The sequence below is a fragment of the Equus quagga genome, chromosome 2, assembly GCF_021613505.1.
Source record: "Equus quagga isolate Etosha38 chromosome 2, UCLA_HA_Equagga_1.0, whole genome shotgun sequence".
Lineage (NCBI taxonomy): Eukaryota > Metazoa > Chordata > Mammalia > Perissodactyla > Equidae > Equus > Equus quagga.
This window is the reverse complement of record NC_060268.1, coordinates 32,569,963-32,587,255: the sequence shown is the minus strand read 5'-3', so window position 1 is coordinate 32,587,255 and position 17,293 is coordinate 32,569,963. Positions and strand designations below refer to the sequence as shown.

At 39.7% G+C, this 17,293-nt stretch overlaps 1 protein-coding gene across 3 annotated transcripts in view; it reads right to left on the bottom strand.

Annotated features, from left to right (window-relative positions):
* FMN1 (formin 1) overlaps nt 1-17,293 on the bottom strand; it is a 353,942-nt gene that overhangs the window by 86,953 nt on the left and 249,696 nt on the right. For all 3 annotated transcript variants that reach the window (XM_046652860.1, XM_046652862.1, XM_046652861.1), the window contains one exon: nt 3,627-3,719. In XM_046652860.1, coding sequence (XP_046508816.1) covers nt 3,627-3,719 — 93 coding nt within the window. The remainder of the gene's footprint in view (nt 1-3,626; nt 3,720-17,293) is intronic.

Genomic DNA, 17,293 nt, shown 5'->3' with positions numbered 1-17,293 from the left:
CATGTTGTGACACTCCTCTCCTTTCTGGTGTTGTGTTCTTTCCATTTGCCCTGTGATGTGGCCACACCAAGTCTCTTGCCATTCCCCAAACACGTCATGTCTTTCATCCTGAGATTTGCAGTGTTTTCCTCTGCCTGGAATTGCCCTTTATATCTTGTCTACTGAGAACTCCTAATTCTTAATTTCCTCCTGTACAACAGGGTGATAACAGTGCTTACTTCAGAGGGTTGTCATGAGGACTAAAAAAAGAGGATCTGCTCCCCACAGTGTCTGGCACACAGCGGCACTCAGTAAACGTGAACTATCATTGCCATCATCATTTCTTTTTCAACTCTGAACCAAAACATCTCTTTTGCTGAATGTCCTCTCTCATTTCCCTGAAAGTGCTTAGGCATTCCTTCTCTCTGATCCTATATGTCTAATTATAGTACTACATTAAATCAATTTCAAAATGGATGGAATTTTCATATTTTACCATCTCTGATATTGGGGTACATCTTATAATCTATGACATGCCATGGTTTAATTGGCAGCAATTTTTCTTTCTTAGTGGTACTTGTAATAATAGTGTTTCTTACAATGAATGGCATATTAGGTGAGATACTATACTAAAAACTGTGACAACTGCTGTAAAAATTTGATTATCCAGGAGGGATAATACATATTTGTGGTGGGTAGAAAAGCCTACATTTTCTGTGAATCAGTGAAACATCTACATAAAAAAGGGACTGCTATCTGGAACTCCAGAGTAGTCAAGTGATATTCCATTTGTATATACCGCAGTTTGGCAAAGCCCTGCCTCCTGAACCATAGAGGAGTAGCCTGATGAAGTTGCATGTTGTCACCTCCTTCATTTAAGCACCCCCACCTGAGAGCCAAACAATGGCCAGACCCCGAGCAAAAGTGGGAAGAAGCTAATTTGTGAAACTGCATTCTAATAACCTGGGATTCAAGCTGAGAAGGTAGAGCAATAACATGCAGGGGAGAGTGAAGGAATGAAATGAGAAGGCCAAGGGACCATGTCATTAGACTAGCACTGTCCAACAGAAATATAATGCAAGCCACATATATAATTTTAAATTTTCTAGTAGCCATGTATAAAAACTAAAAGAAACAGGGAAATCAATATTAACAATGTAGTCTATTTATTTAATTCAATTTATTCAAAATATTATCATTTTATGATTTAATTAATATAAAAAATAAGAAATGAAATATTTTTATGTGTTTTTTTGGTACTAAGTCTTCAAAATCTGGTGTGTGTGTTAAGAGTAAAGTATATCTCAATTTGGCTCAGCCACATTTCTACTGCTCAACAGCCACATGAGGCTAGTGCCCACCATATTGGACAATACAATTCTAGACTTTTTGGACCAACTCAGTTAAGTAACAAGATAACAGTTAATGGGCTATTTCAACAGTGGCTCTTTTTACCACACAACACTGGGGATGTTTAAGATTCCTACAATATTATATTTAAGTTTTACATTTTTTCTTTATAGAATGGCAATTTTCCTTCAACTTCCTTTTGTGCTTTCTCTTGGTTGACGTTTTTAACCATGATATGAGGTTATTCCTAATGTCCTTCCCATCTTCCCTTCACTATGTTGGTTAAAGGAGAGCTGACTCCTTTATTCAATTGTAGATCTTTCCTCAATAAGACAGTCCTTGGGAGAGGGACAAGGAGTATACGATTCATCTCAGCATTCCCAGAATTTATCACAGAGCCTAACATATAGCAGGCTCTGAAGAAATATCTTCGAATACACATTAAAAGGTGAACTAAGCTAGACAACATTGGTTCTCAACCTGGACTGCACACTGGAATCACCTGGGGAGTAAAAAATAACGCTCATGCCTGATCCCACTACCAGAGATGCTGGTGGTAGGTCTGGAGTTTGGCCTGGGTGTCAAAATTTTTAAAATACCCTTCAGGTGATTCTACTGTGCAGGTTTTGGAACTACTGATCTAGAGCTTTCTTAGAATCACTTATTGTGGTCACACCCTTGTCTCCCTGATGTGAGGCCCCGTTTGCCTCAACTCAATTCCCTCACTCAGAATGCAATAAAAGTTTCTTGAGAAACTTAGTAGAGAAGAAGCTAACATAGCAAAGAGAAATATTTCAAGCTTTTCTTCAGGCCATTTAGGTTATATCTACACGACATAATCATAAAGTAATGCATCTACTTTAATAAGCCATATCACATATAAAATCCAGCTAATTTCAGTCACCTAACACCTAAGTGTTGCTATCAGTGTTTGCTCTCAAGATGGTACTCTGTCTGATGGCATTACTTCCAACATATATGAGGTGAGCAATGGCCAAGAGAGAATTCTGACTCCTGCTTCAATAAAAACGAGCCCTCAACAAGGAGAGGGAGCAATGATCTCTGCACCATGGGAGCAGCTGGAATGGAGTTCCTCTGACTCACAGACTGAGAATTTCTTTGCCAGTTCCCGAGGTGGTTTGGCCATACTTTATGGACTCACCCTGCTTAATGGTCTTTTGTTGATGGTGAGGTATCCTGTGGCCTCGTTAACAAACAGAAACAGCATGTTGATGTGTCCCCAAAGGTTCCTACATGCATTTCCTCTGATTTTCTGGCAAAGACCAAAACTCCTTCTAACTACTCCACACTTATTATTTTTATTGAGATATAACTGACATATAACATTATATTAGTTTCAGGTGTACGACATAATGATTTATGAATATACTGTGAAATGATCATCACCATAAATCTGGTTAACATCTATCACCACACATAGTTACAAATTTTTTCTTTTTGTGATGAGAACTTTTAAGATCTACTCTCTCAGCAACTTTCAAATATGCAGTACAGTATTATTAACTATAGTCACCATGCCTGTACATTACATCCCCAAGACTTACTTATTTTATAACTCTAAGTTTGTGCCCCACACTTATTTTTGTTTCACATCTTAAGCTGAATTTGAGATATCAGAATAGGAAATATCCGGCAGGCATTAAACTATCGTGTTCACTAACAGAGATCAACCAAAGTTCCCTATTCCTGCCAAAATCATGGAGGAAGGAACATAACTTGGTAAGATTTCTAAAAAAGTACTGGGTCTCCTGCATATCAGTTCCGTCTACTAACCCCAAAGGGCTGATGAGCACCAAGTGACTGAATGTGTGACATTTACCTAGTCCCAATTTTCCTTTCTGAAAAAGAATGGAAAATACCACACAAGTTTCCAAGTTCCTACATGCATAAAACCAGGAAGATAATCACCACCCACCTGTCCAGGCTGATTGCAAATCTGAAACGTATGACGGCATATACGTCATTTGTCAGTTAACATGTACTGAGGATCCCCTTGGGCTCCATGAAGAGCCAAAAAAAAAAACGTCTTCCTTAAAAATGTTTACGAAAACAGGAGTAACATTAAAGAATTCAAAATATTAAAATGGATTTGAAAGATGATATAAAAGTTATAGGACAAATCCCTCTACATTGAGTATGTAACTGTCATGAGAAGACTGACTCATGGAATCACTGGGGCTGCCAGTGGTCAGCAGGATGCAAGGGGTAGTGGGCCTCAGAGAAAGATTTGTGATGTTTCAGAGTGTCATGTACACACAGCTGACACAACCTCCTACCTTTCTGGAAGAACTCTTCTAGTTTGTCCTTGAAAGGCTGGAGATACTCCTTTGGCGACTCCTTGCACACCATCGCCATCTGTTTCTCACTTGCTGTGAAGAGAAGTTTGGAATTAGATTTCCTCAAGAACGAGTATTTGCTGAGCTTGTGCTCTGTGCTATGCTCTTGGGTATTAATTGTGCAAAATCCTTATCAGTCGCTGTTCATCCAAATTCCAGGGAAAAAGCAAAAAAAGAAACAAAACAAACAAACAAAAATAGCTCACTCCACACCTTTCTTCAGGAACAAAGAAATGCATTACCTTCAACTTTCCTCTTAGAGATGCAGAAAAAGCTCTGACTTGGGGCAGGTAAAGTACAGTGCTTTGGGTCTCTCGAAAATAAATAAAACTACTGAAGGACTAGTCCCAAGGAATGAAGGGCCCCGACCCTTTCCATATTCACACTCTAAAAGTAGAGCTTGAAATAGACTTTTCAGAAATTCCCAGGCACCCAAGTTGCCCGAATTACCAAATTGGTGATTCCTTAGGGTGACACCCACATCTCAGCCTGAGAATTCAACCCAGGTTAGGGAGGACCACATCTCTCTTCACATTTCCTATTCACCAACCCTTTCTATTAATATTCCACTAACACATGTGAAATCGTTTCACATGTGAATTTCTGGAATTCATAACAGATTGCTTTTTGAAAATCAAGCCCCTTCAAATTAGACAGTTCTGATTTGGTGTTATGGAAATCACAGTAACTCATAGTTCACCACGACAAAAGGCAGCTAACACAGGCAAGAAGCATTTTCCCAAGGTTTCTAGATGTCTGTGCCAGTGGCAAAGATGCACTGGGGAAAGAAGGTCTTTATTTCTCCAAAACTAGGGCTGAGTCATGATGACTTTTGTTTGCTGACCATGGCCAGAAATTACTGACATATCCTTGTCCAAGAGACTGTTATTAAAGCATTGGATTTTCACCATAAAGAAATAATGCCACCTGGTTCAAAAAATAGAGAACACATACTCCAGATCTTGGAGGAGTTTACAGAGCACGAAGGTAAGGCATTTTGGAAGAAGAGAGTTAAAAAGGAGGCCTTTATTTACGTTGGGAAATTTGTATCCAATAATTCAATGTTTTCAAAACGAGCATCCCAGAATGTTTACTATGTAGGCAAAGCAACAAGCATGCCAGCAGAGCAAATACCAAAAAGGCCACTCAAGCATCCTCCAAAATTAGTTACTTGACACTTTTCTCTTGCAATATTGCTAACTAGATCACTGAAATCCTGGACAACTGGGGGGGATATAAGATTGTGCTGAGGGGGAAAGGTGCAAAAGAAGGTAAAACTACTAATGGGTGCTCATTGCTAATTCAGTTAAATTCAAACTCCTAGGTCTGGGATTTAAGGTCCTTTCCAGTATGGTACCATTCTACCTTTCAGCTCTGTTTCCCACCATACAGTCAATGTGCTGCTGAATGACAGGGATACATTCTGAGAAATGCATCCTTAGGTGATTTCATCGTTGTGCCAACACCATAGAGTGTACTTACACAAACCTAGATGGTACAGCCTACTGCACACCTATGTTATAGGGCACTAATCTTATGGGACCACTGTTATATATGTGGTCTATCAGTGACTGAAACATCCTTATGTGACGCATGATTGTATTTCACCAACCAAACCAAAATTATGCAATGTTTCTAGATTATGTCAACCAACATTCCCAGTTCCACGTCTTCATTCATGTGGTTCTCTACCCATCCTCCTCTCATCCCATACATACTTTCCATTGTATTTGACAAAGTCCTGTTCATCCTAAAAAGTTTCCCTGCATTGCTGCCATCACCATAAAGTCCTTTGCAATCCAAAGCTTTTGCATCCTTCAAACATCAACAGTACCTTCTGTTTAGCGTTTATGTTTTACCTTTAATTATCTTTATTTGTGTACTTATATAAATCCCTGAGAAGTCATCATGCAGGTTTCATTTGCTTGTCCCCAGACATCTCCAGAGAGCTCCATGCATATCTGGCCAACGCTTCTGATTTCCTCACCTTAACTAGATTCTCATGTGGAAGAAGGTTGAAAAAAGTTAGCATTGTTGACCCAGACTCACAGTAGGCTTTCCAGGAGTGCAGTGTTACCTCCTCGTCCCTTCCCTCTTCCCTCCCTTTCCAGAAAAGGTACATCAGGGGTTCCAGTCTCTTCACTCTGCACACACTATGACTTCCCAAGCTGATCCGAAAGAGCTCAATGTCTCCTAAAATCCCCTCAAAACAACCACCACTTCATGCTCTAAGGCAGAAACAGGGTAGCAAAGATAATCTTCCTGATTGGGTAGCTCTCAGGCTAGGCCTAGAAGCAGGACATTGATCAAAAACACTCTGAAAGATATTTGCTTTCAAAAATGGGCATTTTTCAATGAATTTTCATGGCCACATAAACTTTTATGCTGATATCCAGCTATGATGCTGAGAACACAGGTAGCCTTATTTAAAAAAAAAAAAAAAAAAGCTAGACTTTCTCACAATATAAATTGAGAGAGTCCTTTAAATTCTCTAACTAGGCCTCTATCACATTCAAATTCCAACAATTCCATTTTTAGAGAACTATTTTTCATGAATACAAATAATACATGGTGAGACATGTCAGCACTTTGCCAATAGGACATAACTGAAGCCAGGACAGCGACTTCTTCAAGGTTACTTCTCCCTGGCCAAAGTGAAGACAAAAGCAGAGCTTCTTTCCCAATTAGAAAAGCAAAACCTCCCCTTTTGCCTAAATTAAGAGTTGATCATTGCTGTCCTGCCTTTGTCCTGGCTATGGTGTCAGAGCCCACGGGGTCCATCAAACCGCTCAGATTTGATGAGGCCATATAGTGCTTCGTAAAGGGCTTGTGCTTGCACTGAGACCTACCTGGGGTCAGTTGGGTTGTGGCTTTTCTCATCTGCAAAATGGGGACCCCCTCCCATAGGCATGATATGATAATTAAGTGAGATAATGCCTGCAAAGTGGTTTGCAGAATGCCTAACACCAGGCAAGCGGCCCCATACTTATTATTTGTTATTTTTATGGTTTAGTACAATTGGTCAGGAAACATGTCACAGCCACAACAGCAAGAGGGTCACGGCTACAGATTACCGGCTACAAATGCTGCACACCATATTTACCGAAGCATGCTCCAGTGCAAATCTCCTGTTTAGCACATAGTGACAATGATTTTTGTTCCCTTGCTGAAGTTCCACCACCCGCTATGAGAATTCACTGAAGAAACTCCTGGGAAAGATGAAGCAAAAGGTGAAACAAGTGCCTGAGGCCTCTGAGCCTCCCGGTTTTGAAATTAGAAACTGAAACCAGCGCAAAGGAGAGCAGCTCCCCTGCTGTGCTTGGAGGTCCTCTCTGCACCCCAACGGGCCCAGCCTCCCACATGGCCTCTTAGAATTAAACTTCTCCACACGATCAAAGCACACAGCTGCCCTCCAACTGGCTGAGCACAGTCGTGCGTTCCAGTGGCCAGGCAGCTTGCCTACTCCAACTTATTAACTTGGCTTATCCGAGGTGCTTTCCAGCAGACAAATGGGAGCACTGAAGACTAATTAATGATGACACTGGAGACCGGCAGTGCATAAAGGAGAGAGGTCACTGACAAATCCACAAATGTCGTTTATTGCCCAACCAGAAGAGGTGTATACAATACTGACAGACCACCAAGGTTGCCTCAGACACAGGCTGTGCCGGGAGTTCCAATGTTAAAAGCCAAAGTCACCCCAGGTTCTCTTTCTCTCTTTCCTTTTAGTCTCTACTGAATTTTTGACAGAATTAAAAATATAACAAGTCCTGAAGTTAGCCACTGATAAGTGATCACTGTGAGAGAAAGAGGGATTAAATATTGAAAAGCAATACTTAATGAAATAATAGAGACAGCAAATTGAGAGTATTCTCATTTACAAGTTAAGCGCTTGTGAAACATGTACTAAAAGGAAAGATATGGCTTTGAATATTTTAAGATTTCAGGTATTACACTGTTAAGTTCATGGGTGGTTGCCTGATTTTTGTTTTTGACCCCTAAGAACAAGGAATAAAGTTTATTGAGCCACTTAAAAAGCATGGGTAGGTGTGAGGGCTATAGAGGCAAGGTCCACATATAATTCATCAAAATCTAATACATGTTTAATCTCTTTAACAGATCAAATGTACATCAGCATTTTTAAGGAAAATATGGAGCACATCTCTTTATGAGTTGAAGTACCTATGGGCTTAATAATGAAGTGAGAATACATTTTTAGGGGAGAGGAGAGATTTACCTAGGTTCTGTTTTTTTTAAATCTGAAACTCTCTCTTCTCTCCTCCCCGCTCACCTAATTCCTACCCTATCCCTCCATGGTTCTGTGTCAGTTCTCTCTCTTCATTTTTACAAGATCTCTGTTCTCTCCACAGGCTCTATGCTCAAAGGACCGTTACAGACAATTGTTGCAGCAACATATAATTGTTAGTCTAAAGTTAATTTTTATATTATATCAATGGGATTTAAGTGAGAGATCCAACTTTGGGTCAGATTACAAAGGGCATAGAATGCTGTGTTAAGGAGATTATCCTAAAAGAATTCATTCAATAAATACATCAATTCACCAAGTATCTATTGTGTGCCAACTATGTGCCACAAATTGTACTCAGTACTGAGGATACATCACTGAGAAAAATAGACTAAAATCTCTGCCCTCAGACATTGCAGGGAACAGGTCACCAATAAAAATTACTTAATGGGTATGGGACATAGTAATTATGGTTTCTAGTAATTTGAACTCCATGTAAACATGTGAATTATTTTCTTTCATATTAACATACTGTATTTCAACATCTCTTCTTAGTAATGGCAGAACAGTGTGTCCTTCCTAGACCTTTTCACATCAAACGACATATAAACATACACACACACAGCTTTAAGTTTCTACCCCAAAACACTTTTATCAAAATAAACTTAAAAACAAAGTCAGAAATCAAAATTGCAATATCGCACAACAAATCTACACCACGTTTTTTCACGGTATTGGCCTTGAACTAAGTGATTAGGAAATTACAGTAAATACAATGTATTAAGATAGCAAAATAGAAATAGCTTTCAGCTAGCTGCAATTCAGGTACTTCTATGGAGGGGGAAAATCACACATAAAAGTAGTAAAATGTGATGATTGTTTTTATTTGCTTATTAAAGGTTGGCACAAATGAGAACGTACTTTTTGTGGCTATTTTCTGTATATTCTTTTTGTAAAAAAAGGGTACACAAAGGAAGATTTCAATCAAAAACAAACAACAAAAGCTTGAAATAAAATGTGCCTGTTTCATGTCCTTGAACTCAGATGCTAAATATGGGGGGCATTTATGGCTTAGTATGTTGGAGTGGCAAGTTGGTGTTAGAGGAAATTCTGGGATGGGGGTAGGCAAATAGAAAATCTATTCTAGAAGAGATCTACATAGATTAGATTTCAAAGAGAACTACTAGACTCATTTTCTGCTAAATAGTTCCCAAAGCCCAAATTTCTGGGTTTGAATCAGTTCAACTGTGCATTAATGACCCTTGTGTGGACAACCTATATGTAATCAAAGGTGTTTTGTTGCTTTACCCTTGGTTTGGGATTCAGTTGATGTAATTATCATGCCCCAAATCATTCCTCCTAGTGACTCTACTTGTCCAAAGGCAAAAGTTTGTATTCAAGGTGGTCAAAAAGTTGAATGGGCGACTGTGTATTAGGAGTGAAAATACAGGCCTTGGAAACACGGTACCATGGTCAGAATGTGACTTCAGAATAATGTAGGTGCATAGATGTCCCAGCGTTCATATCTGTCATGAATGGTATCTATGCCTCAAAAGCCAACGAGACCATTATGCTAAGTGAAAGCAGCCAGTTGCAATGGACCACATATTGTATGATTTCATTTATATAAAATGTTCAGAACAGGCAAATCTAGAGATAGAAAGCAGAGTAGTGGCTGCCAAGGGCTGGGAGAAGGAAAGATGGAAAGACCAGGGAGTGATGGCTAAAGGGTACGAGGTTCCTTTTGGGGTAGTGAAAATTTTCTAAAATTGATTGTGGTAATGATTGCACAACTCTATGAATATACCAAAAATTATTGGATTGTACATTTTGAATAGGTAAATTATATAGAATGTGATTATATCTCAATAAAGCTGTTTAAAAAAAAGCTAATTAGAAACTCTGAGACTCAAACCAGAACTATAATGAACAGATAAATGAAGAACGTCCTAATTGTGCTTCTTTTATAAGGTAGAGTGATTTTTCAAATCTTAGTTGCAACTATGTCTTCATTGTAACTGTTGTATATTTATTAAACCATAGATCTGAAGTGGAAAATAAGTTTGGAATACACGTGCACTTGAGAAATCAAACACAATAGTCTTCAACAGGTACCAATAAATGTTATCAAAATAAAAAGCTATTAAATAATTGGACTTAAGATAAATACAAACAAGACACTCAAGGAATTTTCTAACTTTAAAAAAATTAAAACAAGAGCTTTGGTTTATTCTTAGTTGTGGTATATAGCTATGTATATGAATATATCTATAATATATACCTATATATCAACAATCAATATATTAGATAAATTTCCCCTTTGAACTATTCTTGAAGATACATTTATTTATTCCTAGTTTTCCATTCTCTCTATTGGCTGGGAAAGTTATTTAATACACCTCTCTTATAAAATCTCAAGAAGACCAAGTGACATGTACATGAAAAAGTCTTTTGTACATAGAACAGTAAAATGTTATCCAAAATATTCTTTATCCATTTAAATATTCAAGCAGTGCCAAGCCCGGCTAGATAACACATCGTACACAGCTTTATTCTTTTTGCTTCTAAGAACAGCAAAACAACCCCACAAACTTTTTGAATAAGCTGACATTCCAAATATTTATGTGTTTAGTAAACAAGAAATCGTTGTGTTATAAATAGGCTAATCCCTTTCACAGCCACATGGCCTTTAAAAACTTGCCCAGTGGCCAGACTGGTGATGCAGCGGTAAGTTCGCATGTTCCCAGTTCACCGGTTTGGATCCTGGGTGTGGACCTACGCACTGCTTATCAGGCCACTCTGTGGCAGGTGTCCCACATATAAAATAGAGGAAGATGGGCAGGGATGTTAGCTCAGGGCTAATCTTCCTCAAAAAAAAAAAAAGATTAAAAAAAATTTGCCCATACTCACTTTTTCTATTTCTCACTCACCACTCACTCCTAGACCCATTGAATTTACCTCACCCCCATTATGACACTGAAAAAAATACTCTAAAGTCACCAATGAACCCATCCTACCATCAGTTCTTTTTTTAATCTCATCTTAGTTCACGGTTCCGCAGGATTCACTGTGTCCACCACTTCCCTCTTCTTGAAATATTTTGTCCCTTAGCTTCCGCGTTCTCCCTCCCTGGCTTTCCCACCTCTGACTGCTCTGTCTCCTTTGCAGCCTTTTCCTTCTATATTCAGGCATTAAATGTTGAAGTTCTTGAACGTTCCTTCTCTTCTCATGCTCTGCTCTCTCTAGAAAACCTCATCCAGGTAAACACATTTCAGTAACAATCTCTAGGATGGTGACTCCCAAGTTTCCATGTCTAGCTGATAGTTTCATCTCCAAAAGAACTCCTGAATCCATCACTTCCCACCAGACTGCTGTAGGACCTTCCTGCCTGTTCTTCCCAGAGCCAGCCTTGCCTCCTAGTGTGTTCTCCACACTGGAGTCAATGTGATCTTTAGAAAATTCACAACTGTTTACGCCAATCCCCTGCCTAAACCTGCCAGTGGCTTCCATTACTCTTAGGGATTGGCCCTTACAAGGCCCTGCATGGGCTGGCTCCTGCTGGCCTCCCCAGCCTCACCCCATTCTCCCTGCCACTCTGTGCTCTAGCCTCAATGGACCTCTCCCCAGTTCCTCAAATATGATCAGTGCCCTCCCACGATCAGGGTGTTCCTTTGTCAGTGACAGTCTCCTCTACTCTAATAACCAGGACCTAGTTAGTGGTTAGTCATCATTCTGAACTCAGTTTAAAGGTTACTTAATCAGGATTTCTTTTTGACCCTCCACTCTATGCTAATGAGGTCTCCTCTGTTACAGTCAATTAGCAATGTTTACTTCTCCTTTATAATTATACTATAAATTTCAAGATTATTTGTCTCTCCCACTAGGCAGAAACAGTGTATTTTGCATACTGTTATATCACCAGTATCTACTATAAGGCATAGTCCATAGAAGATACTCAATGAGTATTTGCTAAATAAATGAATAAACTACCAAACTGGAGGGAGGCAATATCTTATACATATGCAGTACACATAACAGTACCTTGATAGAATTTGGTTCTAGTATATGTATACGAGTGTGTGTACACACACATACATACAGACATATACATATACACACACACATACACAGACATATACATACACAAGAAAAATCTCTCTTCAGATGCATATGTATAACACATGTAGATGGATGCAGGGGCTGAAGAAAACACGTGTAGACTGAATACCATGCCATTTTCATTCACATTCACTCATTCATTCAGATACGAGGTACACATTTTTAAAAAGTCTCAAAAGCTAGATTCAGAATTCCTAGAAAGGGAATAGTCATTATTGGAAACAAAAATCTTTGATGCATTCTTGGAGTTAAGCACCCCACCATCCCCAGATGAGGGCTTGGATGGGGGTGATCTAGCATTCTGCCTTCAGGGAAATGGGATGTTGTCTTTCGTAACAAGGAAGAGTTTGGATCTCTTTCAGAAGGAGAGATGGCTACAGAGAGATAAGGGTGGCAAGAGAGGAACAACTGAATCCAAGAAGGCTGGCCTCTGGGGCATCCTCACAGCTTCAGTAAAGCCTCCTGAACTCACAGGCTTGCTGTAAGCAAGTGTGGGCTGCAAACACTGAAGAAGGGGCTGAATTTTATACTGAGTTTGGATCTAGTGCAGAACAAAGACACCTCACATGGAGGCAGAGGTGCCCCTTGAGCACTCCTCCAACCCGATTTCCTTAAAACCTTATGGACAGCTTTGTTTTTCTAGAGACGAGATTTTGAAGTACATTGTTCTTAGATCACAGGAGATGAGATGGTTTCTCGCCCTACCATGCATCCACATGAGTTCCACAAATATTCATATATTCAAAATATTTATGAAGTCTCTACACTATGCCACTGTGCTAAATGTTGGGGATAAATATTTAACCAGACCTATTGGTCTTCTCTCCTCTAAAAATGTTCATAAGAGTCTAGCAACAGAGAGAGACAAGGAAATCAACAAATTGTAAGATAGTGTGGTGTCATGGGACCCTGGGAAGGGTCCAGATCCAGATCGGGGTTGGGAGGTCATGGCCAGGGAAGGTTCTCCAAAAGAGATAACTTATGAGTTGAATTGCAAAGGTCAAGGAGGAGTTAGCCAGTCAGCCAAGGAGAATGAAGGAAGAGGGAAGTAGCTTCAGAAAGAGGAACTGTGAGGAGTAAAAGTAAAGCATCATGGGAATGCATGGGTCTTTTGGGGTAAGTGAAATGGTAACAGTATGACTGATTCTCAGGGACACAGACCCTCTCTCTTTCCTGGATCTCTAGCATCCTCTGTCTAGATTTTAATTCAAAGGAACTGGATTCAAGAAATGGATTAAAGGAACCAGAACCATCCTGATGAGGGAGGAGGAGGTCAGAAAGTGCCATAGAGGTAGCAGGCTTATAATTTTAAATAAAGTGATCAGGAAATGTCTCACTGTGAAGACATTTGACTAGAGACCTGACCAGAGTAAGGGAGGGAACCCTGAGCAAGTTTGAGGGGGAAAATCAAGAGTGTTATTGAGAACACGTTACGTTTGAGGTGTCAATTAGACACTCATGTTATATATGAAAGTCAGAAGTTCAGGCTGCATGGCTGGGATAGAAATACCCACCAGGAAGTTATAGGCATAAAATTGGTATTTAAAGCCATGGAATAGATGAATTGTTAAGGAAAGAATGCAGCCAAAGAAGAGAAGGGGTTGTAGGACAAACACTGGGGAATGAAAACAATCAGGGAAGCAGGAGTGTGGAGTTACATGATCTGAGAGGAAACCATTATTGCAAGAAAGAAACAGCAGTTAGCTCCGTGAAATACTCTTGAAAGGTCAAGTACAAGACAGAGAAGTGACCACTGATTCTAGCAGCATGGAAGTCACCGGTCATCTCAAAGGTAGTTTCAGGGAGTGAGGGGTGGAGGGAGCAAGCCAAATTGGGGAGGGTAAGGTAGGTTGAGATAGATTCTATAGCCACTTGTTTAAGAAATTAAGCTAGAGAAAGAAGAGCAAAATGAGGAAAAAGCTTCCATCCAAGAGATATTTGCTAGGGCTACTCTGAACAAGAGTGGGTACCCCTTTCCCCAGAGGAATGTTGTGTAAAAATAAACTCACCAGGAATCTTGAGCCCAGGGGAATCCCATGATGCTGATTCACCTCACAGAGGGAGGCTGCCTAAGATCAAATTCACCTTAATGTCCCATGATCATGAGTATTCTCCACGAAAAAATTTAAGCAGAAGTGACAGGGCCAAGTGAGGACATGCCAACGTGCTTTAGGACTTCTGGAAAGACTTGCAAAGCTGGGCCACCAACTACAGCCTTTGCATGGAATTGTCTAAAGCACTATTGAAAGGTCCCTCCTATCAAACATCACAGCTGAGTCAGAATTTCCACTGTGATCATTATGCGGTTGTACACACAGTCTTGGTCTGCGAGACATTAGCATGAAAAATATTCATTAATCACCTACTCATGGCCAGGCCTAAATATAGACGGATTGGGAATGATTTGATTTATAGAGTGTTAAGTGATCCATCCATGATTTATTTAAAAACATCCCTTCCCATGGTCCCCACGAAAATCGCCACCATTAGAAGCCTTCCCTTGAAGTAAAGATGCTAACTCTAGAAGATCTCTTTAGAAATGCATAGATATTAGTTGAAAAAGACAATATTAGCAAAGAAGAATTCATTATCACTTTAGTATAAATTTACTTCTGAGATTAGTTTGGACAGGCTAGGAATTTCAAGCAATAGACAGGAAAGTTGTGTTATAATGGAAGGAAAATGCTCATTCAGCAAGGTTCTGATCTCAAGGTACACTGCATAATGGGAAGCCTTAGGCAGGCAGCCTCAAACGTGAAGCTATGAGCATCTGAAGGGGAAGAGAACTCACCTTAGGGAGAAGAGCAGCAATTCACTTCTAAACAGTACTGTGAAGGTAACACATACAAAGAAACATGCAAAACATTTACAAAACATAGTAGGAAAAAATCATTCATGATACCATGACCAGAACAGTCACCATTTAATACGTTGGTACCATTTTTTTAGTGTCTTGGCTTCTGCATCACATGCCCCCACCATAATTTTATAGAGGCTGCCTTTATATATTTTATATACTTTTATTTGATAGAGAAAGTTATGTACCTTTTTTCTTTCTATTAAGTACATCACACACACTTTCTCACATTATTTCACAAAATTCACAAGCATTCTGTTTAACAGCCATATAAAATTTCATCAAGTGGATGTACCCTAGTTCACTTAATTCCCCTGCAGGTGAACAGTAAAGTTCTTCCTACCTTATTCCTTTAGTGAATCAGGCTTTAAGTAACATCTGAGCCCAGAATAACTTATTCTGAGTTTAAGATGACTTCTTTAGGATAGATTTGAGAAGCGGAATTACGGGTAAAATAAGAAAAACATTTTTTAGAGTTCTGGACACATAGCTGTCAAACTCCTTTTTGGTACAATACGGATTGTACCCAAATGGGAAAGATAGAGATTTTAAAAATACAATTGTGCTTTCCGTACTGCTTTGCAGAGGGTGCTGGCTACATATTAGCTAGAACTGAGCCTGTCACTGTAATTCAGGGGGTACAGTCCTTGCATTTGAAGTGATTACACTTTAGAATGGAAAACAGTGAGATGATCATCCATGCATTGAGGTACTTTATTCAAATGAGAAGAGAACTGGTGACATATAAAAGCTGATACAAAACAATCTGGGATTAACCACAGCAGAAGACTAGTTTTGAGGCCTGTCCACGAAAGCAGCTGTTTTGAAAGGCCCTACGTGTCACATTTAATTTGAATGTAAATTACACCACGGTCAATACCAGTGGAACTATCTGAAATCTAGGGGGTCTACAGACAAATTTAACACTCAGATTTTTGAAGTATACATTTCTACAATTATAAACATACATAACTTTAAGATGCTCAGGCCTGTGGATCAATAGTATCAAATAATGACCTGGCCATGGGATTACAATTCAAGCCATCTGTGGAGAGTGGATAGAACCTACGTTTTTGGGCAGCCAATTGAGTACTACTTTAAGAAGCATCTTTAGTGAAAATCCGTGGGTGAATATTAAGATGGAATCAGTAAAGACAGAGCAAAGTCCTATTGGGCAGGGGGCCTTACTCTCCTAGAAATTATACTTGAGATCAAGCAAAACATCCTACCCATTGTTCAAATCAGGAAAATGGTTTTCCTACAGGGATGCTTAACAAATACTTCCTCTGGAGCCAAAATGCTTATTGCATGGTAGTTTTTACTAAAGTTAAGTGATGGATTCCATCACACACATAAATCTTGAAGGCAGCAGGCCTGCCTCTGTGTGATTCAAGGAAATCAGCAAGTGGAAGAGGTAGCAATGCTGACCTTAGGACTTTTTCCTTCCAGCAGTGCAACAGCTGGCTACAAAGAGATCAGTGATTAAGATACATCAACCCATTAGGCAAAAGCACCCAGGACAGCTGCAAGCCTTCCACAGTTCCTCTGACCTCTAGGCCCGTGTTCCCATTCAGCCTTTACTGGTTAGTCACATTAACTGTAATTTTCGACTTTGGAAAGTGTTTACATCTAAATAAACCATGACGAAATAAAAGGGGAATGATGGACAGGCATAGGAGAAAAGAGCAAAGAAAAGGATGGAAAGTTATTTTAAAACACACAACCTAAACTGGTAGATGGATTCTGGTATCTAATCTTGGCTTTGGGAATCATTGGCAAAGCATGAAGCTGGCAACTACTACTAATCAGTTTGCCACTGTCTTCAGATTTAATGCAATATTTGGCTCAGATGTTTAAAAAAATCCCCTATTCCAGCTAAAATATTTACACAGTCCTATGTGTCTCACTTAATGCCTGTTAAGCAATCGTCTTTTAAAACTCCACAGACACTTGTAAATCTGTCGGGAGAAATGTGGCCTATAAACAAGGCTTCATATAAAGAGGGCTGCATTGTCAATTTGCTAGGAGTTGGGATTTCTTAGGACGTGTTTCAAAATGAAGTTGAAAATCAGAAATAGTTTAGAGTGGGTAACAAAGTGGCCGACAGTCTTGCTGGCAGGATGCTGTTAGTGGTACTAACGGGAAGCCTCCAGACACTGACCTTGGGTATTTAAAGCCCTGCTCTCCTGTAAACCTGTCAATGATCCTACCTCTTTGTTGAGTTATGGCCCAGGGAAAGTTACTGGTCCAACAGCCCCAGTAGTCTGCATCCCAGGGCCTGTCAGGTTAGAGAAGGTGAGATGGTGAGGTCTGTAACAGGCGGCTATTACATGGGTACGTGTGTGTGTGTGTGTGTGTGTGTGTGTGTGTGTGTGTGTGTGTGTG